The 27,548-nt window shown below is 53.3% G+C and overlaps 2 protein-coding genes and 1 gene segment (V, D, J or C); 1 reads left to right on the top strand and 2 right to left on the bottom strand.

The window, feature by feature from the left end:
* Nucleotides 1–683: 683 nt before the first annotated feature.
* Nucleotides 684–2,163, top strand: LOC129195381 (T cell receptor alpha variable 10-like). The segment is given in 2 exon segments: nt 684–971; nt 1,768–2,163. Coding segments are annotated over 2 exon segments (429 nt in total).
* Nucleotides 2,164–7,795: 5,632 nt separating this feature from the next.
* On the bottom strand, nt 7,796–8,593 carry LOC129195387 (feather keratin Cos1-1/Cos1-3/Cos2-1-like). Its single transcript, XM_054801327.1, has 2 exons — nt 8,509–8,593; nt 7,796–8,130 (listed from the first exon to the last, which is right to left on the bottom strand). The coding sequence occupies exons 1-2, from the start codon at nt 8,579–8,581 to the stop codon at nt 7,796–7,798; spliced, it is 408 nt and encodes a 135-aa protein (XP_054657302.1). The 5' UTR covers nt 8,582–8,593.
* A 17,691-nt stretch (nt 8,594–26,284) lies between these two features.
* On the bottom strand, nt 26,285–27,083 carry LOC129195389 (feather keratin Cos1-1/Cos1-3/Cos2-1-like). Its single transcript, XM_054801329.1, has 2 exons — nt 26,999–27,083; nt 26,285–26,619 (listed from the first exon to the last, which is right to left on the bottom strand). Exons 1-2 carry the CDS (start codon nt 27,069–27,071, stop codon nt 26,285–26,287), a joined length of 408 nt encoding a protein of 135 aa, XP_054657304.1. The 5' UTR covers nt 27,072–27,083.
* Nucleotides 27,084–27,548: the final 465 nt, after the last annotated feature.

Raw genomic sequence — 27,548 nt, 5'->3', positions numbered from 1 at the left:
GAGGGATGCCTGTCCCTTTGATGGACGTGTCATACTGAAACCATGAGTCTGTAATCTCTCTGGAGGGCTTTGAATCAAAAAAAATTCACTCGATAACCAATGTGATTATTAAGCAGGTATCCTTTATTACAGTGCTGGGAGTCGCACCGGGATATTTCCACGAGTGTGCGTCTCGACGAGGCACAAATTGTACGTGATTTATATTACAAAACAGTTACATATTCATTAGGTTTCTGATAAATTTAATACATATTAATTATTATTCCGGGAACTCATGAATATATGCTACTGTCCTGATACGCCTGCAGTTTCTTTCTCGGGTGGTCGTCAGGGGTCGTCCTCCTCAAATCTTCTTCTTTTTCCTTTTCTTCAGTGTACACAGCTGGGTGACCTCTTCTTCATTATCTCCATTTTGCAAGCTCAGCAACCTTGTTATCCGTCCTGCCCAGATGGTCCCAGGCTTGTTGGCATATCGGGCCCCCTTTATCAGGATGCCTCAAACTTTTTGTCTTTTTTCTAGTTCGTACCCAAGGACTGTTCCCTAATTTACGGCTTCTCTTATCTGGTTTCTACATTCCAACTATTTTACTAATTGTTTTCTTTCATACTGGAGCATGAGACAGGTGAACCCTGAGTTTGTGGGGCCTGACGCAAGTGTTGCCAAACTATATATTCTGTTTTAAAATTGTTCTACGCTAATTAGTTTCCCTTATTCAGCTTTCCCAAGACGGGTCCATGGTAGAGTTTGGGGGAAAGACCCAAAGAGGCCTGCCTGGAGCAGCAGGGAGAGAGTTTTGCTCCACCCTCTGGGCTGTGGTTTGGAGGCCTCTTTGATCTGGCAGAGGCAGCAGAAGACGGGAAGTTGCAAGCATCAGGACCCTCGTGCTGGCAGGTCCTTGGGCACCCCACGAAGGGAGAGCGTGACATGGTCCTCATTTTCCTGGCAGCCCTGGTGGAACTGGCAGACTTTGGTGAGATGTGACTTTCAGGCTGGGGAGAATGAGGCAAGGGTTTGTGCAGCTGGTGGTGGAAGCGGGGAGACGTGAGTCCTGACTCCCCAGGGAAACTGGGAGTGTTTCTGTAGGGAGAGCAGGGGCTGCAGACGGGTACAGCAAATAATCTGGGACATGTCAGGAGGAATGGGCATAAGGGGAGGAACATGACCTCACACTTTACATTGGCAGGTACTGAGCATTCCTGAATGTGCCGCTAATACATAGGCAGCCTGAAAGAAGGAAAGCTGCTAGGGAACGGAGCAATGAGGCATCCAGGAGCTTCTCTCCTAGATGTATTGCAGACAATGCTACCAGTCTCTGTAGGGGTGGTCGTAAACCTTGGGGGACAAACAGTGAAGGCTAACTCGGTGCAAGAGGAGCTGAAATGCCATACAAGGACAGGGCAAGGTCAGAGGACGTGCTGTGCCATATGGAGGAGCTGTTCTAGCAAGAAGATATGGTCAGAGGTGGGAGAGGAGCAGCTCACGTCTTCTACTGCTGAAGGAGAGACGAGCAGTTAACATAGCTCAGAGGCAGATATGGAGAGAATCAGTGGACTGAAAGACCAGCATGAAAAGCAGGGAGATGGGGGTGGAGGGGGCGAGAAGTGACAAGAACCTGCAGAAAGAAGTGTGCAGGGACAAACAGCTCAGCATTTCAGAGGCTTCAGAGAAAAGTGAGATGGGAAGTGGGGACAGTTAGCAAGCTGATGAAGTGACAGATGGACACAGACACAGGCAAGCAAAGCTGAAAGCTCTTTCTGGCTTTACAGGTCATGCCCAAAAGGACTCTGTGCTCCAGTTCCCAGCAGAAATGACCATCCAGGTGGGACACAACGCAACTCTGCACTGCAATTTCTCCACCAGCTATCCCAATCCATACATGTTTTGGTACCAGCAGTGCCAGACTCAGTCCCCTCAGATGCTGCTGCGGGTGGACAAATGGAAACCTCAAGTGGATTCAGGGAGGTTCTCCTCTACACTGTCTGTGGAGACCTCGCAGGTGTTTCTGCATGTGCGGGATGCCGAGCTCCAGGACGGCACTGCCTATTTCTGTGCACTGAGCCCACAGCAGTGCCCACAGTATGCAGCACTGCACAGAAATGTGGGGCATGCTCTGAGGGGCGCTTCCCTCCCTGCCACTGCTTGCATATAGCTCTGAGCTCAGCCTGCCCAGCAGTGGCACCTGGAGGCTGTGGTGAGGCTGGGTCTCTGCCTCCCCGGCCTGTGCTGCTGTGTAGCACATGGCAGCGTGACTTTTACAGCTGTGTCTAGATCCAGGGTCTTTGATGATGAAAAGGATCCAAGAAACCTGACCTGGAGCAGACCCATTGCAGGTTACACCACGCACAAGCCAAACCAGGCATGTAAATGCCCTCTCCTTAAAATAGCTGGTACACTGGAGCGAGTACTCAGGGCAAGCAACCTATCAGCTTGTCTTCTTGTTCCCTTTCCCTGTGCCTCCACTGATGGCCACAGCTGGAGAAGGAAGCTTGTGTTAGGAAGCACAACTGCTCTTATGGTTTTGCCACATGGCCGTAGTAGCCCAAGAAGGGAAGAGCTCTTCCTTGGCCCGCATCTGGATGTCAGCTGAACCCTCAGCAAGTGAAAAGACCCATCAGCCAAAGACAGGACAAGATTCTCTGTTCAAGCCCTTCCTGCACTCGTCCACTGCTGGAGAAGGGTCCTGCTCTTTTTCATGTCTCTTCTCCTTCTCAGGGGAATCACCAGTGCTGGAGGGAGCCCCTATGTTCCTGAGTCCATGACAGTTTCTCTGTCCAACAGCTGGTAACCACATCTCTGTGATCTTGTTTCCTCCCACAGGCAACAGGAATGGCTCTGGGGACGTATTCTCAGGCAATCCCACCCCAGCACTGCATGTGGAAGCTCATCTGGAGGGTGCTGACTTTCCAGCTTGATCTCACCCTCTGAGTTGGAATCTGTTGCTCCTGAAGCATCATCCAGGTCACCTGAGAAGCCCCAGGGTACTTAGTTGTTGTCCTACTGCTGTTCCAGGATGGCCTGCCTCTCCCAAGTGATGTGGGTCTGCTCTGCCAGCCCTGGTGGAGGCTTTGCATGCCCCTATTTATCTCAGGGGACTCTAGGCAGCATTGATGGAGTGTGGACAGCAGCCCTCAGGGGCCTGCACTCCACTGTGTCTCGGGTCCCTTGAACATTTCATGTCCTGCTTGTGGTTGATCTCCAGGGCTGCAGAGGGCTTCAACACACCACAGACACAATTCTCCCCGCAAACCAACATCATCCCTAAGGAGGATTGAAAAGCAGTGATGGCTGCCTGGGGACAGATCCAGGCTCAGGTAAAATGCTGTCAGCCTGTGCAGGAATGGCCCAACTCGTGAGGGGAAGGCTGGGTCAGTGCAAGGAGCGTTGAAATTCCTTTCTGCCTGTACAGGTGACACGCCCAAGGACTCTGTGCTCCAATTCCCTCCAGAAAGGACCATCCAGGCAGGACACAACACAACGCTGCACTGCGATTTCTCCACCACCGATCCCAATCCCTACATCTACTGGTACCAGCAGCTCCCAAACCAGTCCCCTCAGGTGCTGCTGTGGTGAGCAAGTACAAAGCTTGCGTGGATTCAGGGAGGTTCTCCTCTGTGCAGTCTGCAGAGGACTCCCAGGTGCTTCTGTGTGTGCAGGATGCAGAGCTCCATGACAGCACTTTCCCTCTGGATTCTGAGCCTACACCCGTGCCCTCAGTGTGCAGTACTGTGCAAAAAGGGGAGGGTGTACCCTGGGGAGCAATTCTTTCCCCACCTCTCCTTGCATGGAGGTCTAAGCTCATCCTCCCCAGCACCCACACACTGGTGCTGTGGTGAGGCTGGGTCTCTGCCTCCCCAGCCTGTGCAGCAGGGAGAAAATCTGAGCATATTTCAATGAATCGCAGAATTGCTTATGCTGGGAGGCACCTTTTGAGACCATGCAGCCCCTGTTCAAGCCAGGTCACGTAGAGCAGGGTGCCCAGGACCATGTTCGGTCAGGTTTGTAAACTGGTGCCCACTGCTGCTTCTCCTGTCAGTTGGCACTACTGAGAAGACTCTCCTCTTCATTCCCTCCCATCACATATTTACACACATTGCCAAGATCCCCCACGAGCTTTCTCTTCCCCATGCTGAACACTGCCAGATCTCTCAGACTTTCTTCACCGGAATGACGCTTCAGTCCCTGCACCATTTTCCTGGGCTCACTCTGACATCTTTTTTGTACTTGGGAGCCCAGAACTGGCACTCCAGAGGTGGCCTGACAAGCGCGAAGTAGAGAGGAAGCGTCAGGTCCCTTGTCCTGCTGGCCACGCTCTTCCTACTGCAGCCCAGGATGCTGTTGGCCTTCCTTTCCCCCAGGGTGCATTGCCACGGCAGGCTCAGAAACAACACTGATCTGCTGAAACTGAGCAGGACACAGCAGTGAGTATTCAGGAGCAATACCGCAGCTGCTTGTCCAGCTCTAACTCTTCCCTCAGTGTCCACCAATGACAACTGCTGGAGAAGGGGGCTCTTGGTAGGAGACATGACTGCTCCTGTGGCCTTCCCTCCTAGCCAAAGAAATCCAAGGAAGAAAAACGTCCTCCTAGCTGGGCATCTGGGGATCAGTGAAAGCCTCACCTTGTGAGCAAGACCCATCCGTCAGGCACTGGACAAGATTCCCTGTTCAACTGCCTGAGCTGTCCCCCTGCTTCTCATGTTTCTCCTCCAGCTCTGGGGACTCACCAGTACTTGGCTGGGGGGAGTCCCTGTGTCCCTGAGTCCCTCTGGATTCTCTGCCCAACACAAAAATGCTAGTGGATGCATTTCTGGGATGTGCATTACTGGGATCTAGTTTGTCCCTCTTTGCACACCTGTCTTGTTGCGCTAATTCTGTTTTGGAAAGCAAAGAGCTGGCCCTGGAAGGGGGAAAGCTCTGGGGGAAGCTGACAAAAGCAGCCATGGTGGCAGGCCGGTATAGTCTAGTTCCTGCAGTGATGTCCCCTCAGTAGGCCATGTCAGTGGCTGTTGGCAGTGAGGCCTTCCGAGATGGCAAAGGAAGTTTAGGTTTTGTGGAAGAGATGGAATGGGGAGTATATCCAAAGGAGACATGGGTCAGAGGGAAAGAGAAGGAGGCAAAGAGAGTGAGTCACCTAGAGAAAAGTGTCTCTGTGAGGTACTGGAAGGTGGATGAGAAGCCCCATTCCCACCTGGATGAGGTAAGAAAGTGATGATTTGGATCCCACCTGGAGGTGGAATTCAGGTCTGTCCTCATGCTGGGCTGTACAGAAAGACCCGCAAGAGAGGATTCAGGGTCTTGTAGGAAACGCAGTATATCTGGGGAGAAAACAATACAGATTTTGGAATATGGCAGTGCAAACTAACTTCTTCCAGAATGATATTTCAAGTGACCTGAGTGTGTTTCTACACCCACCTTACATCTCAAACCGTTTGCTCATTCGTCCAATTTTTCCCTTTTCCTTCATGTTTGCAACCTCTCAGGCATCCTGAAAAGTGACTGCCATGGATTAGCATTGCTGCAGGTGTTGCAGGGAGACACTTGAAAGGTTGAACTCAAGATGGGGTTTCGTCCCGGAGCCTACCTTCAAAAGATCCAGCTTTCTCTGGGAACAGGAGCCTTTCAGCATCTTGAGGAACTCACACACCTGAGGAACTTCAGCAGAGGTCACTGTAAAGGTGTGTGGAAGGTGAAAAGAGGTGGTTCACTAAGTCTGTTAGATGTAGTCCCTTTTCCATTCAAAGGAGCTGAGACCGTGACTCCGGAAATAGCTGAGCACTGGTGGTCTGCGGGTGGTGAGCAATTGTCCTCTACATCACTTGTTTTCCCTAGTATTTACCCTCATTATTGTTGTTGTTGTTGTTGTTGTTATTTTCCTCCTTTTCTGGCCTATTAAACTGTCTTTATGTCAACCCATGAGTTTTACCTTTTTTTCCACTTCTCTTCCCCATCCCACTGGGTGGGGGAGTGAGCGAACAGCAAACAGCTGTGTGGTTGTTTTAGCTGCCTGGTGGGTTAAAACACAACAGCCATACATGTCTTATCCTTGCAAATGTGAACAACAGCTCTTTAATGTCCCTGCAAAGCCTGACCTTCCTTCCTGAGATCATACACTTTTGCCATGCCTTGCCTCCCCTCGCCTCACCTTTTCTTTCCTTCACCATGCCAGGGGTTGCCCTTACCTTAATACTAGAGGCAGACACTACCTCCTTCTCCACTGCACTGGGGCTTTGGGGCTCATCAAGCTGCCAGAGAAAATCCTCTCTATCTCCCTTTCACCTGCTCCAATGCTGTGCAGCTGGCTCACTTGCAGCTGCTTGCTCACTGGTGAATGCCAACCGCTTGCTGGGAATGCTGAAGGAGCTTGGTGCCTGGGCGAAGTCACTCCAACCTGTGCCCTGTGGCTGGGCTGGTGCATGCCCTGGGCCATTCAGGGACAGCTCATGATTCATGCTGAGTGCAGAATCAAATCCCGCTGTGACTGCCAGGTCTCTGCAGAGCTGGGGGTATCTCCTCTCGCACAGCACCTTTCTGGACCAGAGTTGCGTTGTGGCACTTGTGGGGCCGTTGAGGTCCTGGACCTCAGGAAAGCTGTGCTGGAGGAAGGCAAGGCAACAGAGAGCAGTGTTGCATGTCTGAGCAGCAGTCACTGTCCTGGGGCTGCCTTCACCCGAGAGGGTGTTGGGTTCAGAGGCACAGGGGGCTCCAGTGCGTGGCCTGCTGTTGCTGATATCAACACTAACTTGTGAACACCTCAGCCAAGAGGTTGGCAACAACTGGGCCATGCCAGATGCTGTGCTGAAGGGTGATAGGGCTGCATGGGGAAGCTGTCCCTGCTGCCCATGCCCAGGTGTGATGACAATGGCCCCAAGATCAGATGATGGAGAGATGGGACAGATAGGTGACTGTGGGCAATCCGCATGGCTATTTTCCCATTCCCAATTTCAGCCATCCTTTAGCAACGTATTCTTCTGAGTCTCCTTCTCCAGTACAGCTCCTCCCAAAGCAAGAGGAGCACTCTTCCCCATGACCTTGTGGGACTGATGACCTCCCTGGGACAGCCCATATGCCCACAGGTCCTCTCTGGAGGACAGCAGTTGTCAGGATTCCTGTTCACATGACGTGCTCCAGGGCCAAGGGGGTATTTCTGAGAGGAGATGCAGCAAGGCAAGGACTGATAGCCATTGGCTGTGGAGTAACTAGGGTTGTCTTCCTCAGCCTCAAGAGGCAGAACCTGAAAGAAGACTTCCTGCAGTGTGTCCCACCATCCAATGCCTGTATAGGAGTGATGATGCCTCCTCCTAATTGCCGCTCAAAGCAATGTCATTCTCTATTGGTGGTCAGAACGCAGATGGAAAGACCACCGGAGGGACACAGACAAGGTTGCATCAATTTATTACTGATTCTAAATAGGGAAATGAGGTCAACCCAAGTGGAGGTCCCCAGTGCAGGGACAAGCAGGAGCAGCAAAGAATCTGTTTCCCTTTTCCTGTTGACAGAGTTCCAGCAGGACCAACCTGTCAACATGCCTGGCAAAGGGAGACAGTCAAGAAGATTACTCCACGCTGTGAGGTGAGCACAAGACACCACAGACAAGAGAGGAAAAGTGTGAGGGGGAGAGAGAAAAGGTAGGCATTGGCCGTAGTTTCAGAGAGCTCAGGCTGGCCCAGTCTTGCCCTTGCTGTGCAAGCCAGAGATGGTTTAAGCTGCCCTTAAAACAATGCCACAAAGCTTGATCCTCTGTCCAGCATCATGTTCAGAGTTCCTGGGGGTCCTTGTCCGAGGCCGTTGCCAGTATCTTTAGCAGGGCAGGCATCTGCGGCCACAGTAGCGGCTGGTGATACAGGAGAGGTCACAGCACCCAGAGGTGATGGGCACTCCATCACAGCTGAGGATACTGCCAACAGCAGCGGAGGTGGAGGAGCCCACAACGGTGTTCTGTGGGAAGGAACTGAGGATGGGGCCAGGCAGGGTCACCACCACGGGGGAGGGCTGGATGACGACGGTGGAGTTCTGGCACTGCCTGACACAGGGCTCATTGCAGCTGTTGGCCAGCGGGGTCGGGCCACAGGGCTGGCAGGGCAGGCAGGACTGGCACTGGTCGTAGCAGGACATGTCTTGGGGCAGAGGTTCACCTGGGAGAGAGGGTAGGGAGGAAGCAAAACATGGGGATGTGTGACGAGCAGCCTGTCACCACACCATGAGGGAGCCAAAGAACATGCAGGGCCAGGAGGTGGAGGCTCGGCAGAGATGTATGAGAGCTTCTTGGCCTCGTCCTGCCAGGGCCCATAAAAGAGCCACAGAGCTCCTATGCAGCCACTGTTTAGCCCCTGAGTCCAGAAGCCACCTCAGTACAGTCCCAGCTTCCCTCCATGCCTAACCTTCTCCCCACTTCCCTCTCTCGTGACAAGCAGCCCCAACATCTGGCCCAGAACAAAGCTGGTGTCACCTGGAAGCCCACTGAGATGAGACCTCCTTTTAGAGAAATCAGAGAAGGAGGAGGAGCTTCCGACTCACCTGGTTCCCAAGGAGAAGGAGGCAAGAGAAGTGGCTGAGGAAGTGAGGAGTTGGGCTGGCTTTTATCATGGACCTTTACTGCCCCAGGCTGCCAGAGGCATCCCTTGTAGAGGTGATTATTTTCTGACAAGCTCATCTTGAATGCAAAACATCCCAGCTAATGCTGTGGGCTGTGTTCTGGCTTCCTGCACTGCTGTCTTTTCATGTCCTGCTTTATGCCAGGCACATTCCTCAGTGAAGGCATCTTCTGTGTGACAGGATGCTCAAGCACTTCCCGTGCAGAACACGTCTGTGTGGGCAGAGGACACATCTCACATGCTGGAAGAGTCCAGAAAAGATCACTCAAGATGAAGTAAACAGCTGGCTCAGACAACACACACGCACAGACACACACACAGGCACACACACAAATCTAGCCCTCTAGACATGTAGAGTCAATTGGGAAGACTCAAGACACCCAAAGAGAGGCTGTCTGCACTGCCCAGGGCCACAGCACAGGTCGTGGACTTGACAGAGTCTTCTTCTGCATGTCCTGTGTCCAAGGGTTCAGTGTGGCTGAGGGAAGACTGGTCTGCACTCGGTGAGAGCCGGAGATGCAGCTGATGAGAGTGAGGTTCCCAGCATGACACTTTCACTGACACAGAAGGCCTCTCCCTGCCCTCTCTCTGTCCTAGAGTACCCTGGACATGGATATGGCCTTTAGCCATGGCATGGAGGTGGTGTAAGGGCTGGTAGGAGAGTTTGTGTGTTCACTTCTGATCATCGCATGATGAAGCAAGCCGTGCAGAGGTGACCAGGTATGCAGGCCGTGATACGAGCTCATGCTAGCTGGGGAGTTCAGAGGCCACAAATGATGAAATGCAGGATCAGTGTCTCCAGAAGGATGGTTTGTCCCATTTACCATGCACATCTGCTTTTGGATGGGCTAAGTCCAGTGTGGCAGCTGATGTCTCCTCACTGACTGTGGGGAGAGTCTACAGAGTCTGTTAGAGCAGGTCCAGAGGAGGGACACAAAAACAATCAGAGGGATGGAACCCCTGCCCTATGAAGAAAGGCAGAGAGAGGTTCTCCTCAGATTTTAATGACACGGCTTCTCTGCAGGTCTACCACCTGACTCAGCAGACTCTCTGAGAATGAAGCAGCACCCACAGGAGAAGAAGAAAGACCTAGGGAGTTCCTACTGCCATTTGGACATGCACAAGTTCACTGGATGATGCATCAAAGGGGGTTCTGAGAGCTGACTGGGCAGCCCCTGGAAGGAAGATGGAGCAAATACTCTCACACTCACAACCTTTGTGTACACTCATGCTTGCATTACAATTGAAGAAACTCCTCCAAACTTAGATGTTCCCAGCTGCCCTTAGTGGGACATTTCCCTGCCCTTAGTCTCCTTTAAGGGAGATGTGGGGGTTTGAGACCAGCCCCAGATCTGGAAAGGAAGTGGAGCTTCACTGGGGTATTTACACAGCCACAGAACATGGTGTGTCTAGGACAAGCCAGACCCCCCACAGCCTGCAAACACTGAGGCTAAGACTCCAGAAATGAGCGTGACTGGTCCCAGTAACAAAAGGCACTCAGACTCTTCAAAGCATTCCTTCAAATGCCGTCTATTAGTGCTAAGAACAGAAAGAAAGAGAGGACAGTATAGGTAACCCTACATCCCTTCAGATGCTTAGAACCCTGAGCTGCTCTATGTCAGCTGCTCTGACAGAATGAGAGAATCACAGAAGAGTTGAGGTTGGAAGGCACCTCTGGAGGTCATCTGGTCCCACGCCCCTGCTCAAGCAGGGCCACCTAGAGCCAGTTGTCCAGGACCATATCTGGGTCAGTTTTGAATGTCTCTAAAGAAGGAGACTTGGCAACCTCCCTGGGCAACCCGTGCCAGTGCTCAGTTACTTGCACAGTGCAATGTGTTGCCCCCTTGCCAGGGACAGGACACTGTGCAGATCCCATCCACAGAAGGGTTACCCTATTGTGGCCAGTTGTGCTTTGAGAGCATTTTCTCAATCGGAAACACCTCTAGTCACCATTTCTACTGTCAAACACTACAACCTTGCCAGCTGTTTAGTACAGGTGAACAACTACCAGCAGCTTTCACATCCCTGTTTCTTAGGGTGTAAATCAAGGTGTTCAGCAGGGGAGTCAGAGTGGTGTAAATAACAGTTGCAGCTCTGCCTGTAGATGGTGTATATCACCATTAAAACAAGAACCTCTGGAACAATGCCCTTGAAGTGTAACACCCACATGGATCTTGTGCCCTTTTCACACCTTTCCAAGATCAATTTTCTTGGACAGGCAAACCAGGGGTCATGCCAAGAGCCACGAGCAGCTGTCCCTTCTGTCACAAGACATGCCATCCCTCCCTCTTCAACCAGGATAATTGCTGATGGTATCATCCTGAACAAGGACCTTCTGCTTATTACGAGGTCTACTGTGGGAGGGATAGGAAGTCCAACTGTGCTGCTGGAGATGATGGGTATTGATAGCGTGACTAGGGAAGAAGGATTTCCGACATGGAAGTGAAATGGCTTTATAAAAGTTTGGCCTTCAGTTGTTTTGAGAGATGTTTCCTTAGGCATAAGTCCCTGGTGCAGGACGGTGGAAGGGGGTTTTCCGTTCTTCCACTTGTACACTCTTGTCAGGACATCTGGATTTTCATGCAAGCAATAGGATACGAGGCTGTAGTGGCTGCCAAGAGACATTTCCACCCATCAGAAGGGTTGAGATTTGCAGGTATAAAATCTCTTTGCTCCCCCCAGAATGGCAGCCAATTCCTGAGCACAAATTCTCAGGCGGGGGGACCCGTGAAGCAGTCAAGAGCTCTGCCTTCCCCTTCAGCTCTCTTGGGAAGTGCACCCAGTACCCTCATCCTTGCTGATCTTCACATGCTCCTGCAAGCTCTGTATCAGAGCAATTTGATCTCCCTCAGAAATACACCGTTTCTCTGTCCCCATTTCTGTGCTGACTGCCCTCACCTCCCACATGCTCAGCTCCAGTTTCCAGCATCGACGCATTCAGCAGCATGGGCAACATTTCCCTGCTACTCCTGCCCATGCATGCTGGCCATGACCCCTAGACTGCATGGTGGAGTGGAGATGAAGGTGGAGTAGCAGCTATGGGCCATCCCAAAGGCTGTTCCCTGCTTTACCACTTGTGCCATTCTGCAAAGCAAGCTATCTTCCAGAACCCCACACCCCCTGCCACCGCAGTGCAGTTCCAACCATAGCGAGATGAACGCCCTTCCTCAAGAGCTCATGGGGATGCTGACCCCTCAGGGCATCCTGCCTTTCTGGGCTTTTGTGGGCAGAGACAAGGCAAGGCAAGGCCTGATGGTCACTGGCAGCAGAGCATCCAGGGATGTCTTCCTCAGCTCCAAGTGACAGTGCCCAAAAGAGGAGCCACTGCAGGCTGTCCCAACATCCCATTCCTCTGTGAATGGAGAATGTGCCCTCACCCCCTTCATCCCCAGAGCAACACCCTTCTCCTTTGGCAGCGTGGGGAGTGTCCACAGAGGGAAGGACCACATGGAGGCCAGGCTTGAATGTAGCAGAATTTTAATGAGTCAAAAGAGGGAAACAAAGTCACTCCAAGTAAAGCAGAGCAGTGCAGGGACCCCTGGAAGCAGTCAAGAGTCTGTGGTCCTTGGCCATGGAGAAGTTCCAGCGTGCTGTCTTTCTGCCTGCCCCATAGCTACAGAGGAGACAGATGGTGCCCACCAGGCTGCTCTTGGTGAGACCTTGCTGCCAAGGGGAACCAAAGCAAACAAGGAAGAGGGAGAGAAAAGCAAAGCCATCCAGCTATAGTGAAATCAACATCCAGAATCTCAATCCTCTGCCCAGCACCATCTTCTGAGTTCCTCAGGGTCTCTCAGTGGGGTGTTTCTAGCATCTTTCTCAGAGGAGGCACCTCCTGCCACCATAGCGGCTGGAAATGCCAGAGAGGTCACAGCACCCAGAGGTGATGGGCACTCCATCACAGCTGAGGATGCTGCCAACAGCAGCAGAGGTGGACGAGCCCACAACGGTGTTCTGTGGGAAGGAGCTGAGGATGGGGCCGGGCAGGGTCACCACCACAGCAGGCGGCTCAATGACGACGGTGGAGTTCTGGCACTGCCTGACACAGGGCTCGTTGCAGCTGTTGGCCAGCGGGGTCGGGCCACATGGCCGGCATGGCAGGCACTGGTTGTAGCAGGACATGTCTCTAAGGGTGGAGGTGCACCTGGAAGAGAGGGCAGGGAGGAAGCAGAGCACAAGGGTGGGTGAGGAGCAGCCTGCTATTTTCTGTGTCACAAAGGAGCCAAGGGCACTCCTGAGTGGGAAGCTGGAAGCTGGACCCATACAGACTTTATCGCCCTACAAAGAGCAGCCTGGTCCAGGGAGTCTCTATCCTAATTCGGAAACCAAAAGTCCTCTCAGCCCTGTCCCAGCATCTCTCTAAGCATACCTCCTCCCCATTTCTTTTTCCCGTAGTAATATGCTCCAAGCCCCAGCACAGGACAGAGCCAGTATCAGCTGAGAGGTCCATCAAGGAAATCTCTCACTTTGGAAGAGGAGGAGAAGGGGCTCCAGACTCACCTGGTTCTCAAGGAGAAGGAGACAGGAGAAGAGGATGAGAGAGCAGGGGCTTGGGCTGGCTTTTATACCTGCCCTGTGTTGCTGCAGGACCAGAAGCACCCTTTGCAGAGGTAACAATTTTCTGACAAGCTCATCTTGCATGCAAAACATCACGGCTAATGATACGGGCTGTGCTTTCTTTTCCAACACTGATGCCTCTTCATTTCCAGGTTTGTGCCATGCCCATTCCCTGATGAAGGCTTCTTCTGAGCGCTGGGATGAAAGGCTCCAGGATTTCTAGGGCAGGAATGCAGCAGTGCAGACAGAAGGCTCAGCCCAAGTGCTGGATGGGTCCAGCGCAGACAAGTGACATTAGCGTGGGTCACTGTTTTGGGTCTGTTTGCAGTGCTGTTCTCAGGAAGAAGCTCCTGCCGTCCTTAGCTGGACCCCCAAGGGATGGCTTGTATGCGGATGTGCCACCTCCATCTCTTTCCTACCCTCCTCAGCTCTCCCCCATGCTCACTTGTTCTTGCCTCCCCAGGTGTGTGGGTTGTGCTGCTAGGTTTTGACCCCATCCTGACTAACTCTGCCCTCAGGAAAAAAATTCTTGCTGGTTTTGGCTCATCCCCTCTCTGTGCATCTGTGAGTACACAAAAATTGCCATGTGCTTGCCTGGGGCCTTGTCCTTCCCCAGAGTGCTCTAGCCCTGCTGCTGTTGTTCCTAGGTGTCCTTAGCCAAGTCCATGGTTCGTTGTGTTCCTATGTGTGTTCCTGTCTTGTGTGCTTTTGTGAGCAGCTGGGTTTGTGTGGATGGGTGTGGGAGCACAAATTTGTGCATGATTCCATGCCAGTGTGCAGGAGACTGTGCCTCTGTATGGGGTGTGTGTGTGTGTGTGTGTTCATGTGTCTCCTTGTGCGTTCCTCATCAGGAGGGAATGTGCTGCTTATGGCAGGGACACTCTCCACTACTGTGTCCATGAACACCACAGAGCAGCAGGTTCAAAAGATCTGAAGGAGCCGGAGTGCAGCTGAGAGGTGATGACACCAGCCTGCTAGAGATCTGTCTAGGGAAGAGGCCCTGAAATGCAGCCCCTGCCTCCTGACTCCTCTTTTTCCTGCCCCTCCAAAGCTCATGCTCCGCTGCTGCTGATTTTAGGTCCCAACAAGGATGGTTTCACTCCAGCTTGGATCCCTAGTTTTATTCAGTGTGACAACATTGGGAGTGCCTCAGCATGGCTGGCAGTCCCCACTCCCTGCCTCTCCAGACAGCACCACAGCTGCTCTCCCCAGCGATAGAGAGTTCAAAAGGATGAGGTTTGCTTTATGGGCATGGAGAATGGTTGAGGAATCCTGCTGACCCTGTGCTGGCCATCCCTGAGTGCCCCCTCTCATGTCCCAGCCAATGTCAAACGTACAACTCATTGACCTGGTGCTGTGTCAGGAAGGGACTGAGACCTTGTCCCAAACAGGTCCTGAATGCAGGGAACACGAAGCCTGGCATTGCTGTGCTCTGAGGAGAACGACAGACTCTCTGTCTTTCACAGGAAAGCCAAAGAGCTGATGACTGCTTTGGACTTCAGCCTACAAAGACTTTCATGCCCCCCATTGGACTCTCCCTCTGAGTGCCCAGCAACTGCTCCTGGGAAGCAAGGGACATTGGATCTGAGCCACATCCCCCAAAGCCTGATGCTGTCCCACAGGCATGTCCAGAACAGACCGTCTTTCCAGCACGGGCTGTCCACAGTGTGTAAAGTTCCTGAGACCATCTCCTGTCCTGAATGTCTGCCTGCCTGGGCTCAGGTCCAACTTGGAGGCAGTGCTGTTGAGGGCTTCCCTCCTTCCCTGTAATGGCCTTTGGTGAGATGAGGGCCAGGGAGTTCTTCTGGAAGAGCTCAGCCAGGGCTGATTCCCCTCTCTGTGGAGCTGTTTTTGAGCTGAGGCTGCAGTGTAGCCAAGGGCCCACCTCAATGTTTTCTCAGGAGGTGACAGACACTGTGGAGAACAGAAGGGAGAGCAGGGTATGTGTACCTGGAGTTTAGAAGGATGTTTGACACCCTCTCCTTTACTTCCTTTCTGACCAAAAGGGAGATGCAAGGGTTCATTAAGAGGACGATAAGGTGGGTGGAAAACTGGCTGGACAACCACGCTCCAAAAGTTCTCACCATGAAGAAATGGACTGACTGGAAGCTCCCAAAGGCCAAAAAGGGCACATGCAAGGTTTTGCTCCTGAGGGAGGAACCAGCCCATGTGGTCATGCAGGCTGGGGGCTGGCTGCCTTGGCAGCAGATGCACAGAAAAGGATGTGTGGTTTTAGGAGACACCCAGCTGAACGGGAGACAGCAGTGTGCCCTTGCAGCAAACGGGACCAACTGCATCCTGAGCTGTGTTAGTCAAAGTGAGGCCAGCAGGTGCAGGAAAGTGACCCTGTCCCTCTGGCCCTTGTGAGACCACCTCTGCAGTACTGCATCCAGGTTGGGGCTCCCTGGTCCAAGAAGGATATTGACAGAGTGAAGCAAGTCCAACAAAGGCCACCGAGTTGATTAGGGGGGCTGGCAAACATGATGTGTGAGGAGAGGCTGAAGGAACTGGGCCTGCCCACCTTGGAGAAGAGCTGTCTCAGGGGACACCTTCTTGCTTCTACAACTACTGAATCAGAGGGGACAGAGAAAATGGACCAAGACACTGGAAGTGCTCAGCATTAGGAGTGGAGGCAATGGACATCAGCTGGGATACGGAGAAATCGGATTAAGCAGTAGCCTAAAAGAAAGAACAACAACTGGAAGGTGTTTCCCAGGGAGGTTGTGCAACCTCCATCCTGGGAAGTCTTCAAGGCTGGACTGCATATGACCTTGAGCAACCTGATCTAATGGGATCTGTTCTGAGCATGGGATTGATCTAGATGACCTCTGGAGGCCCCTTCTCACCTACCTTCTGACTGTGTACCTTTCACGGTGCCCTATCTGACCCCTGCATGCCCATGTCACACTTGTGCTCACATCCCCTTTACCATGACACAACTTTTAGGCATTGTGCTGGGAGTGCAGAGAGGCAGCTGGAGGGAGGCTCTGGGCCTCCTCCCTGCCATCCGCAGGGCATCAGTGGCTGCTGTTTCCAGCCCCTGAGCTCAGAGACAGCTCTGGGAAGCTGGTCCATCTCCTGGTCAGGGTCCTACAGCTGTTCCAGGCTGCAGCTGGCGCTGTGCAGGCTTCTTCTTGTTGAGGGGTCGTTGCTGGAGGATGGGGAGAGTCGGACTGGCAGGAGGCAAACTTCTGCGGGTGCAGAGCCACGGAGCACTCTCAGCCCGGTCGAGACATCGAGCGTCACTGTGGCAGGGCTCAGCCCCGGGGCGGAGTTGGTGGAGGCGGAGAAGAAAAGAGGAGAGGAGAGGAGAGGCGAGGCGAGGCGAGGCGAGGCGAGGAGGGGAGGGGAGGGGAGGGGAGGGGAGGGGAGGTGGCACCGCGGGCGGAGCAGAGAGCCGGGGCTGGCGGGGGGCAGCGAGGCGCGGGCGACAGAGCGGAGGGATGCGGCGGTGCCGGGGCGCAGGGCTGGCGGGGCTGGCCGCGGTGCTCCTGGGTGCGTGGGGCTGGCGGTGGTGGCGGGGCGCTGGACCTGGGGCTGCTTGGGACTAGCGCTGGGCCCGGGTCTCACCTCTGGCCCTCCTGAACCTTCTTGAACCTTATTCCACCCTCTATCCTCCCTTCTGCATGCATCTCTTCTGCCCTTCATGAGCTCATGCCCTCTCAGCTTGCCTTTCTTTCTTTCTTTCTCTCTTTCTCTCTTTCTCTCTTTTCTCTCTTTTCTCTCTTTCTCTCTCTCTCTTTCTCTTTCTCTTTCTTTCCCTCTTGCCCTCTTTCCTTCTTTCCCTTTTTTCTCTCTTCTCTTCTCTTCTCTTCTCTTCTCTTCTCTTCTCTTCTCTTCTCTTCTCTTCTCTTCTCCTTGCCTTCCCTTCTTCTCCTTCCTGTCTCCCCTCAATGACTCCCCCCTTCCAACTCTCATTCCTACATTCATCTCTCCACCAATTCTTAATGGGCACTGCCATTACTGCACATGTCGACAGCCTCTGGAAACCCTGCACCTCATCATCTCTCTATGGTCCTGGCTGCTTCTGCAGGATTTGTTCTGGGAAATACCAGGCAGGGCTGGGTAGAAAGCAGATTTTCAGGTGTTTTTCTTTTTTTTTCTCCTTTCTGGCAGTGGCTGTGGGCAGAGCCCAGGTGCAGCAGGAGCCGTCGGCAGAGACCTCCGAGGGCACCGGTATCAACATCAACTGCTCACACCCCAACAGAAAGGCTTACGACTACATCCACTGGTACCGTCAGCTCCCGGGCCGAGGCCCCGCATTCCTCGTGAGCGCTCTTAAAGAGTCCAAAGAGGTGCCGGACCCGCCGGGGCGGCTGTGGGTGGCGGCAGACCGCCGGTCCAGCGCCCTGTGGCTCGCCCGGCCCCGGCGCGGGGACGCGGCGGTGTATTACTGCGCCGTGGGAGACACGGGGAGAGGAGCCGGGGCTGCGGCCGGGCACGAACCACGAAGCAGGAACGGCGGCGGGCGGGGCCGGGCGTGTGTGTCGGGGGCGGGGGGACAGCCCCGGCCGGGCCCGCCAGGGGGCGCTGCCGCTCCGCCCGCCGGGGCCGCCTCGCCCCGCCCGGCCCCGCCCGGCCCCGCGCCCCTTCCCCCGCCCGACCGGCACCGGCACCGGCAGCACCACCTCCTCCTTGCAGTCGGTGCCTGCGCTCGGCACCTCTTCTCCTTGATGGCTGCTGCGGAGCTGTGCTCCTGGAGGCAGCAAACAGCCGCGCTTGCTCAGCGCTACACATGCAGACTGACACGGTCCCTGCAAGGCAGGGAGGGCAGTAGGGTGTGTCCCACGAGGCTCTCTTGCTTCCCCAGAAAGGGCTCAGAGCGTTCTGGGTAACGTGACATCCTCTGGCCTGTCCGTAAAGGCCTGCTGCCAGCGTTGTCTCAGAAATGCATCTCAGAGGGCACAGATTCCCATCCTGCCCATCTCAGGCTGGTTCTTCTCTTGCCTCTGTCCTCCCCTTGCCAAGGCTGCTCAGCTGGTTTTGCCTTTTTTGAAGGCAAAGTGACAGCTGTACGTTCTTCACGTGAGGGCACGGCACAGGGATTTCATGGTGCCATGAGTAAACTGAATTCGAATGCTCCAGAGAGATGCTCGTTGGCCAGCGGACATCGGGCCACAGGGTCGGCATGGCAGTCACTGGCCATAGCAGGATACATCTCAGGTCCAGAAGTGCTCCTAGGAGACAGAGCAGAGGGGAAGCAGAGCACAGGTACATGTGAGGAGCAGCCTGCCATGAGTCGGTCACCCTTCCATGAGCCTTTCAAAGGCACCTGCTGAGCCATGAGATAGATACTGTGCAGTGGGGCAAAAGAGTTACCAGTGTTGCCAGGCCCAAGGAGGCTGCTGTGTATCTCTTAAAAGAATATCTCCTTCAGCCAAATCCCAAACACTCTCTGAATGAGACTTTCACCCCTCTACCCCCTCTCATGGCAAGCAGCACCATGACTCAGCATAGGATGGAGGAGTACACATCTGCATGAGCAGAAAAAGGACATGGGGAAAGGGCTTCAGACTCACCTGGTTCCCAAGGAGAAGGAGGCAAGAGAAATGGGCGAGAGATCAAGGAGCTGGGCTGACTATTATGGTGGCCCTGACCTACCCCAGTGTGGTGGGTTGACCCTGGCTGGGGGCCAGGTACCCACCAGAGCCGCTCTCTCACTCCCCTCGTTCACTAGACAGGGGAGAAAAGGTATAACCAAAAGCTTATGGGTCGAGATAAGGACAGGGAGAGATCACTCGCTAATTATCGTCACGAGCAAAACAGACTGAACTTAGAGAGGAAATTCATCTGATTTATTACTAAGCAAAACAGAGTAGAGGAATGAGAAATAAAATGAAATCTTAAAACACCTCCCCCCACCCCTCCCATCTTCCTGGGCTCAACTTCACTCCCGGCTTCCACCTCCTCCCCTCTCAGTGGCATAGGGGGACGGGGAATGGGGGTTGCGGTCAGTTGATCACACGTTGTTTCTGCTGCTTCTTCATCCTCAGGGGGAGGACTCCTCTCATCGTTCCCCTGCTCCAGCATGGAGTCCCTCTCAGAGGAGACAGTCCTTCACAAACTTCTCCAATGTGGGTCTCTCCCACAAGGTGCAGACCTTCAGGAGCAGACTGCTCCAGCGTGGGTCCCCCACAGGGTCACAAGTCCTGCCAGCAAACCTGCTCCAGCGTGGGATCCTCTCTCCATGGGTCCACAGGTCCTGCCAGGAACTTGCTCCAGTGTGGGCTTCCCACAGGGTCACAGCCTCCTTCAGGTGCCTCCACATGTCCGGCATGGGGTCCTCCACGGGCTGCAGGTGGAATCTCTACACCCCCTCATCCTTCCTCCATGGGCTGCAGGGGGACAGCCTGCTTCACCATGGTCTTCACCAGGGGCTGCAGGGGGATCTCTGCTCCGGCGCCTGGAGCACCTCCTGCCCCTCCTTCTGCACTGACCTTGGTGTCTGCAGAGTTTCTCACATCTTCTCACTCCTCTCTGGCTGCAAAAAGCTCTCTCTCTAACTTGTTTTTTTCCCTTCTTAAATATGTTATCACAGAGGCACTGATTGGCTTGGCCTTGGCCAGCAGCGGGTCCGTCTTAGAGCCAGCTGGCATTGGCTCTATCAGACACAGGGGAAGCTTCTAGCAGCTTCTCACAGAAGCCACCCCTGTAGCCCCCCCCACTACCAAAACCTTGCCACACAAACCCAACACACCCAGGCCCAGAGGTAGCTTCTAAGGAAGTGGCAATTTTCTAAGGTGCTCATGATGAACGGAAAACATCCAAGGTAATAACTTGGGCTGGGTGGTTGTTTTCCTTGATGCCGCCTTTTCATTGCCTGGCTCTTGCCATACCCATTCCCTCATGGAGGCTTCTTCTGAGTGCTGGGATTGAGAGGCCCCAGGATTTCCGGGGCAGGAATGTGTCAGTGCCAGCAGACGACTCAGCTCAGGTGCCGGAGGGGTGCAGTGCAGGCAAGTGATGTTGTCCTGGGGCACGCTGGTGGGGTTGCCTGTGGCTACATTGACAGGAAGGGGCCCAGCTGCTCCCAGCCCTACAATCCTTGGCTGGTCACCCAAGGGCTTCCTTGTGTAAGGACGTCCCGTGTCTTTCTCTTTCTCTCCCTCCCAACTCACTCCAATGGTCACTTGGAGGGAGTAGGTGGGCTGCACTGCTAGATTTCATAGAGTCTAAATCTTTTACCCATGCAACTAAGCAGCCTTCCCCAAGATTTGGGTATCGAGGCCTGCAAAGTTTATGATGTCCCTCGTTTTTTCAATGCTGCTAAAAATCAAATCTATGTGGGCCCTCTTCTACCACTGGGAAATTATGGGGTAGACAGCATGATGCCGGAAGAGAAAAATCAATTTTGGGTATGGCACATAGCCCTTCTTGATGCCTTTGACATCTGTTGCCAGATTCAGTTCTAGCTGAGCTTTGGCTTTCCTAACCTCATCTCTACATGCTGGGACAGTGCCTCTGGATTCCTCCCAGCTTACCTGTCCTGGCTTCCCTCTCCTGTTTTCTTCCTTCTTCTGTTCTGGTTTGGCCAGGAGCTCCTTGTTCATCCCTACAGGCCTCCTGGCATGCTTTCCTGACTTTCTGCTCTTTGGGAATGGACTGCTCTTGAGCTTGCAGGAGGTGTTCCTGGGATGCTCAGCAGCTTTCTTGGGCCCTTCTAGCCTCTAGGGCCTTACTCCACAGGACTTTCCCAAGCAGACCTTTAAAGACACCAAAGCCTGCTGCCCCAAAGGCCTGGATTGTGAGCTTGCTATTTACCCTCCTCCCTCCCCTCAGGATCCTGACCACCTCCACCATTTCATTGTCACTGCAGCCCAGGCTGCCTTTGATCTTCACATCCCCAACGAGCTCTTCCTTGTTGGTACATACGAGGTCCAGCAGAACACCTGTCCTTGTTGGATCTTCTCTCACTTGGGTGATGAAGTTGTCGTCCATGCACTCCAGAAAACTCCTGGCTTCCTTATGTCCTGCTGTGTTGTCCCTCTAGCAGATATTGTGGTGGCTGAAGTTCCCCATGAGGAGCAGGGCCTGTGAATGTGAGGCTGCTCCTGTCTGTCTGTAGAAGGCCTCATCCACTGGCTCTTCCTGGTCAGGTGGCCTGTAGCGGATACGCACTACAATGTCACCCTTACCTGTGCTCTCTTTAATGCTCACCAATATGCTCTCAGCTGCTGCATCACCTATCCCCAGGCAGAGCTCCATGCACTCCAACTGCTCTCTCACAGAAAGGGCAAGCCCCCTTCCTTGTCTTCCCAGCCTGTTCTTCTGAAGCAGCCTCTGTCCCTCCATTGCAACATGCCAGTCATGGGAGACTTCCCACCCCGGTTCCGTGACCCCAATGTGATTGTGTCCCTGCAGCTGCACACAGATCTCTAACTTCTTGTGTTTACTCCCCATACCGCATGCATTAGGGTACAGGCAATTGACAGAGGAGTCCAGCACGTTGACGTCCTAGAAAGGGTTTTGGGGACTTCTCCACAATGATGTCTTGTAGGCCCTTCCTTGCTCACATGCAGCTGCTAGAGGTGAGCCCATTTGAGCCCTGTTTCCTTGATCTTGTTCAAAAAACCAGGGCTTCAAGGCACACGTGGCTCCTCTTTAGCTGTGTGGGCAGTGAACCTATTTTGTAGTTGTAAGCCCTTTGGTGGGGCAGGAGCCTTCCCCTTGGTGTTAGAAGTCACCAGGTTCCATGCTGGGGTTGTCCCCTCAGAAACTGCTCTACAAGTGCTGGTCAGTTTTTCAGAACCACCTTTTAAAAGCACAGGCGCAGGCATTCCATTGTGTTGAAAGTTAAGCAAGCGGGGCAGAAGACCAGCCTGGCTGAACAGGGAACTCCTCGTGGAGCTCAAGAGGAAAAAGAACTTGCAAGATCTTTAGAAGGAAGGTCAGTCTTTGCGGGGAGAATACAGAGCTGTCGTTCGCTTATGCAGGGAGGAGATATGAAAGGCTGTGGTGGTTTAACTTGGCAGGCAGCAAAAAACAACCGCACAGCTGTTCGCTCACTATCCCTGCCCACAGTGGGATGGGGGACAGAATTGAAAAGAAAAAAAGTTAATACTCCTGGCTTTAGAAAAAGACAGTTTAAGAGGTCAGAAAGGAAGGGAGGAAGAGGCGGAGGAGAAGAAGTAGCAGTAGTAGTAGCAGTAGTAGTAGTAATAATAATAATAATAATAATAAAGTATATAGAAAATAAGTGACGCACAGCACAATTTCTCACCACCCGTAGCCGATGCACAGCTAGTTCCTGGGCTGCTGCACCTCCTGGCCAACCCCCCAGTTATATACTGTGCATGATGTCGTATGGCATGGAATATCCCGTTGGCCAGTTTGGGTCAGCTGTCCTGGCTGTGTCCCCTCCCAGCTTCTTGGATGCCCCCTGCCTTCTCCTTGGCAGGCCAGTATGAGAAGCTGAAAAGTCCTTGACTGCTTGGCAGCAACTAAGAACATCAGTGTGTTATTAACATTATTCTCTCTCTAAATCCAAAACACAGCACTCTACCAGCTGCTAGGAAGAAAATTAACTCTACCCCAGCTGAAACCAGGACAAAGGGCAAAGCTCAATTAGAGTTGAAACTGGCTAGTGTCATGTCAGACAACAAGAAAGGCTTTTTGGAAGCACGTTAACAGCAAGAGGAGGCCTAAAGAAACCATTGGGCTGATACTTGTTGAAGATGGCCACCTGACTAATGGGAATGAAGAAAAAGCGGAGGTATTCAACGCTTTTTTTGCCTCAGCCTTTAACAGTACCGGTAGACCTTGAGCTGCCTGGTCCTCTGAGTCAGAGGACAACAGCTGCGGGAAAAGTGACTTTCCATTGGTGGACACTGAAATCGGAAGGGACCAGTTGTATCAGCTGAATGTTCATAAGTCCATGGGGCCAGATGGGATTCATGCCAAAGTACTGAAGGAGCTGGCGGATGTTATGGTAGGACCCCTTTCAATCATCTACCAAAAGTCTTGGAGGTCTAGGGAGGTCCCTGCTGACCGGAAGCTTGCCAATGTTATCCCAATTTACAAGAAGAGCCTGAGGGAAGACCCAGGAAACTACAGACCTGGTAGCCTAACCTCAGTTCCTGGAGAAATAATGGAGAAGATTATACTAGTTGCAACTGAAAGGCATTTAAAGCGCAATGCAGTCATCAGGCAGAGTCAACATGGGTTCACAAAGGGAAAGTCCTGTGGAACTACTGTTCTTCTATGATAAGGTCACCTGCCTAGTGGATGAAGGGAAGGCAGTGGATGTAGTTTTTCTGGATTTTAGTAAGGCTTTTGATACTGTCCCTCACAGCATGCTTCTGGACAAGTTGTCCAACTGTGAGATGAGCAGGTACACGATGTGCTGGGTGAAGAACCGGCAGAACGGCAGGGCTCAAAGGGTTGTAGCGAACAGGGCTAGGTCTGGCTGGTGACCAGTCACCAGCAGTGTGCCTCAGGGCTCAATTCTAGGGCCAGTTCTTTTCAATATTTTTATCAGTGATCTTCATGCAGGAGTTGAATGCACCATGAGCAATTCTGCTGATGATACCAAACTGGGAGGTGCTGTTGACTCTCTTGAGGGACAAGAGGCCTTGCAGGGGGATCTAGATATTTGGAGCACTGGGCAATCATCAAAGGCATGCAATTTAATAAGATCAAGTGCTGGATTCTGCACCTGGTACGGAGCACTGCCAGACACAAGTATAAACTGGGAGAGCAGCCCTGCAGCAAGGGATCTGGGGATGCTGGTTAACAGCCAGCTCACTATGAGTCAGCAGCATGCCCTGGCAGCCAAGAGGGCAAACCACATCCCGGGGTGCATCAAACCCAGTATAACCATCTGGTCAAGATTGGTGATTATGCCACCGTACTTAGCATTGGTGCAGCCTCACCTAGAGTGCAGCGTGTAGTTCTGGCTCCCACAACTTAAAAAAGATGTTAAGATACTTGAATGTCTCCTCTCCTCTCCTCTCCTTCCCCTCCCCATGCCAGAGGTTGCCCTTACCTTAACACTAGAGGCAGACACTGCCTCCTTCTCCACTGCTTTGGGGCTCATCAAGCTGCCAGAGAAAATCCTCTCTATCTCCCTTTCACCTGCTCTGATGATGTGCAGCTGCCTCACTTGCAGCTGCTTGCCCACTGGTGAATGCCAACTGCTTGCTCTCTGTTGGCCTGAGAATATTCTCTGGGGTTACAGTTCCTGCCAACCGCTTTAGCAGGAAGCGCTCTGTAAATAGCCTGTTATCAAATCTGTGGAGGACTCAAGTTTTGCACATTACTGGGCTTTTGGTAAAGGAGGGATGGACAATGTGGAAAAAGCATACCTGGTGCCTGCAAATTAGCATCAGCATCTATGAGGCCTGAGCTCTCATAGAGACCCTGAGCCAGGGGCCAAGCCAGAACTGGGACCCATGGTTGCATTGGGTCTAGGTGGGCTTGGTCCTGATGCTCATTGTCCTTGTGTTACCATAGGACTCAGCACTGCCTCCCACAGAACCTGGACTGGGGAGAGGTGCCCCCCATCCTCACCCCATGCAGGAATGACCCTGTCCTCCACCCTGGTCCTGTGGTGCTGGCAGTATGTGGGGTCTGTGTGACAACAAACCCCCACACCACAGGGTCCCAGGGTCTGCAGATGAGGGAAGGCCTTGGCCTGAGTGTGGGGAGCAGTGGTGCTGCACGAAGCACCGGGGCCACTTCAGCCCCAGGGCTCTGGGAATGCTGAAGGAGCTTGGTGCCTGGGCGAAGGCACTCCAACCTGTGCCCTGTGGTTGGGCTGGTGCGTGCCCTGGGCCATTCAGGGACAGCTCATGATTCATGCTGAGTGCAGAATCAAATCCCGCTGTGACTGCCAGGTCTCTGCAGAGCTGGGGGTATCTCCTCTCGCACAGCACCTTTCTGGACCAGAGTTGCGTTGTGGCACTTGTGGGGCCGTTGAGGTCCTGGGCCTCAGGAGAGCTGTGCTGGAGGAAGGCAAGGCAACAGAGAGCAGTGTTGCATGTCTGAGCAGCAGTCACTGTCCTGGGGCTGCCTTCACCCAAGAGGGTGTTGGGTTCAGAGGCACAGGGGGCTCCAGTGCGTGGCCTGCTGTTGCTGATATCAACACTAACTTGTGAACACCTCAGTCAAGAGGTTGGCAACAACTGGGCCATGCCAGATGCTGTGCTGAAGGGGGACAGGGCTGCATGGGGAAGCTGTCCCTGCTGCCCATGCCCAGGTGTGATGACAATGGCCCCAAGATCAGATGATGGAGAGATGGGACGGATGGATGACTGTGGGCCATCTGCATGGCTATTTTCCCATTCCCAATTTCAGCCATCCTTTAGCAACGTATTCTTCTGAGTCTCCTTCTCCAGTACAGCTCCTCCCAAAGCAAGAGGAGCACTCTTCCCCATGACCTTGTGGGACTGATAACCTCCCTGGGACAGCCCATATGCCCACAGTTCTCTCTGGAGGACAGCAGTTGTCAGGATTCCTGTTCACATGACGTACTCCAGGGCCAAGGGGGTATTTCTGAGAGGAGATGCAGCAAGGCAAGGACTGATAGCCATTGGCTGTGGAGTAACTAGGGTTGTCTTCCTCAGCCTCAAGAGGCAGAACCTGAAAGAAGACTTCCTGCAGTGTGTCCCACCCTCCAATGCCTGTATAGGAGTGATGATGCCTCCTCCTAATTGCCGCTCAAAGCAATGTCATTCTCTATTGGTGGTCAGAACGCAGATGGAAAGACCACCGGAGGGACACAGACAAGGTTGCATCAATTTATTACTGAGTCTAAAGAGGGAAATGAGGTCAACCCAAGTGGAGGTCCCCAGTACAGGGACAAGCAGGAGCAGCAAAGAATCTGTTTCCCTTTTCCTGTTGACAGAGTTCCAGCAGGACCAACCTGTCAACATGCCTGGCAAAGGGAGACAGTCAAGAAGATTACTCCATGCTGTGAGGTAAGCACAAGACACGCAAGAAAAGAGGAAAAGTGTGAGGGGAAGAGAGGAAAGGTAGGCATTGGCCGTAGTTTCAGAGAGCTCAGGCTGGCCCAGTCTTGCCCTTGCTGTGCAAGCCAGAGAAGGTCAGCTGCCCTTAAAACAATGCCACAAAGCTTGATCCTCTGTCCAGCATCATGTTCAGAGTTCCTGGGGGTCCTTGTCCGAGGCTGTTGCCAGTATCTTTAGCAAGGTGGGCATCTGCGGCCACAGTAGTGGCTGGTGATACAGGAGAGGTCACAGCACCCAGAGGTGATGGGCACTCCATCACAGCTGAGGATGCTGCCAACAGCAGCGGAGGTGGAGGACCCCACAACGGTGTTCTGTGGGAAGGAACTGAGGATGGGGCCAGGCAGGGTCACCACCACGGGGGAGGGCTGGATGACGACGGTGGAGTTCTGGCACTGCCTGACACAGGGCTCATTGCAGCTGTTGGCCAGCGGGGTCGGGCCACAGGGCTGGCAGGGCAGGCAGGACTGGCACTGGTCGTAGCAGGACATGTCTTGGGGCAGAGGTTCACCTGGGAGAGAGGGTAGGGAGGAAGCAAAACATGGGGATGTGTGACGAGCAGCCTGTCACCACACCATGAGGGAGCCAAAGAACATGCAGGGCCAGGAGGTGGAGGCTCGGCAGAGATGTATGAGAGCTTCTTGGCCTCGTCCTGCCAGGGCCCATAAAAGAGCCACAGAGCTCCTATGCAGCCACTGTTTAGCCCCTGAGTCCAGAAGCCACCTCAGTACAGTCCCAGCTTCCCTCCATGCCTAACCTTCTCCCCACTTCCCTCTCTCGTGACAAGCAGCCCCAACATCTGGCCCAGAACAAAGCTGGTGTCACCTGAGAAGCCCACTGAGATGAGACTTCCTTTTAGAGAAATCAGAGAAGGAGAAGGAGCTTCCGACTCACCTGGTTCCCAAGGAGAAGGAGGCAAGAGAAGTGGCTGAGGAAGTGAGGAGTTGGGCTGGCTTTTATCATGGACCTTTACTGCCCCAGGCTGCCAGAGGCATCCCTTGTAGAGGTGATTATTTTCTGACAAGCTCATCTTGAATGCAGATCATCCCAGCTAATGCTGTGGGCTGTGTTCTGGCTTCCTGCACTGCTGTCATTTCATGTCCTGCTTTATGCCAGGCACATTCCTCAGTGAAGGCATCTTTTGTGTGACAGGATGAGAGGCCCAAGCATTTCTGGTGCAGAACACGTCAGTGTGGGCAGAGGACTCATCTCACATGCTGGAAGAGTCCAGAAAAGATCACTCAAGATGAAGTAAACAGCTGGCTCAGACAACACACACGCACAGACACACACACAGGCACACACACAAATCTAGCCCTCTAGACATGTAGAGTCAATTGGGAAGACTCAAGACACCCAAAGAGAGGCTGTCTGCACTGCCCAGGGCCACTGCACAGGTCGTGGACTTGACAGAGTCTTCTTCTGCATGTCCTGTGTCCA

This window comes from Grus americana, chromosome 22 (assembly GCF_028858705.1).
Source record: "Grus americana isolate bGruAme1 chromosome 22, bGruAme1.mat, whole genome shotgun sequence".
NCBI lineage: Eukaryota > Metazoa > Chordata > Aves > Gruiformes > Gruidae > Grus > Grus americana.
This window is presented reverse-complemented; position numbering and strand designations above follow the sequence as displayed.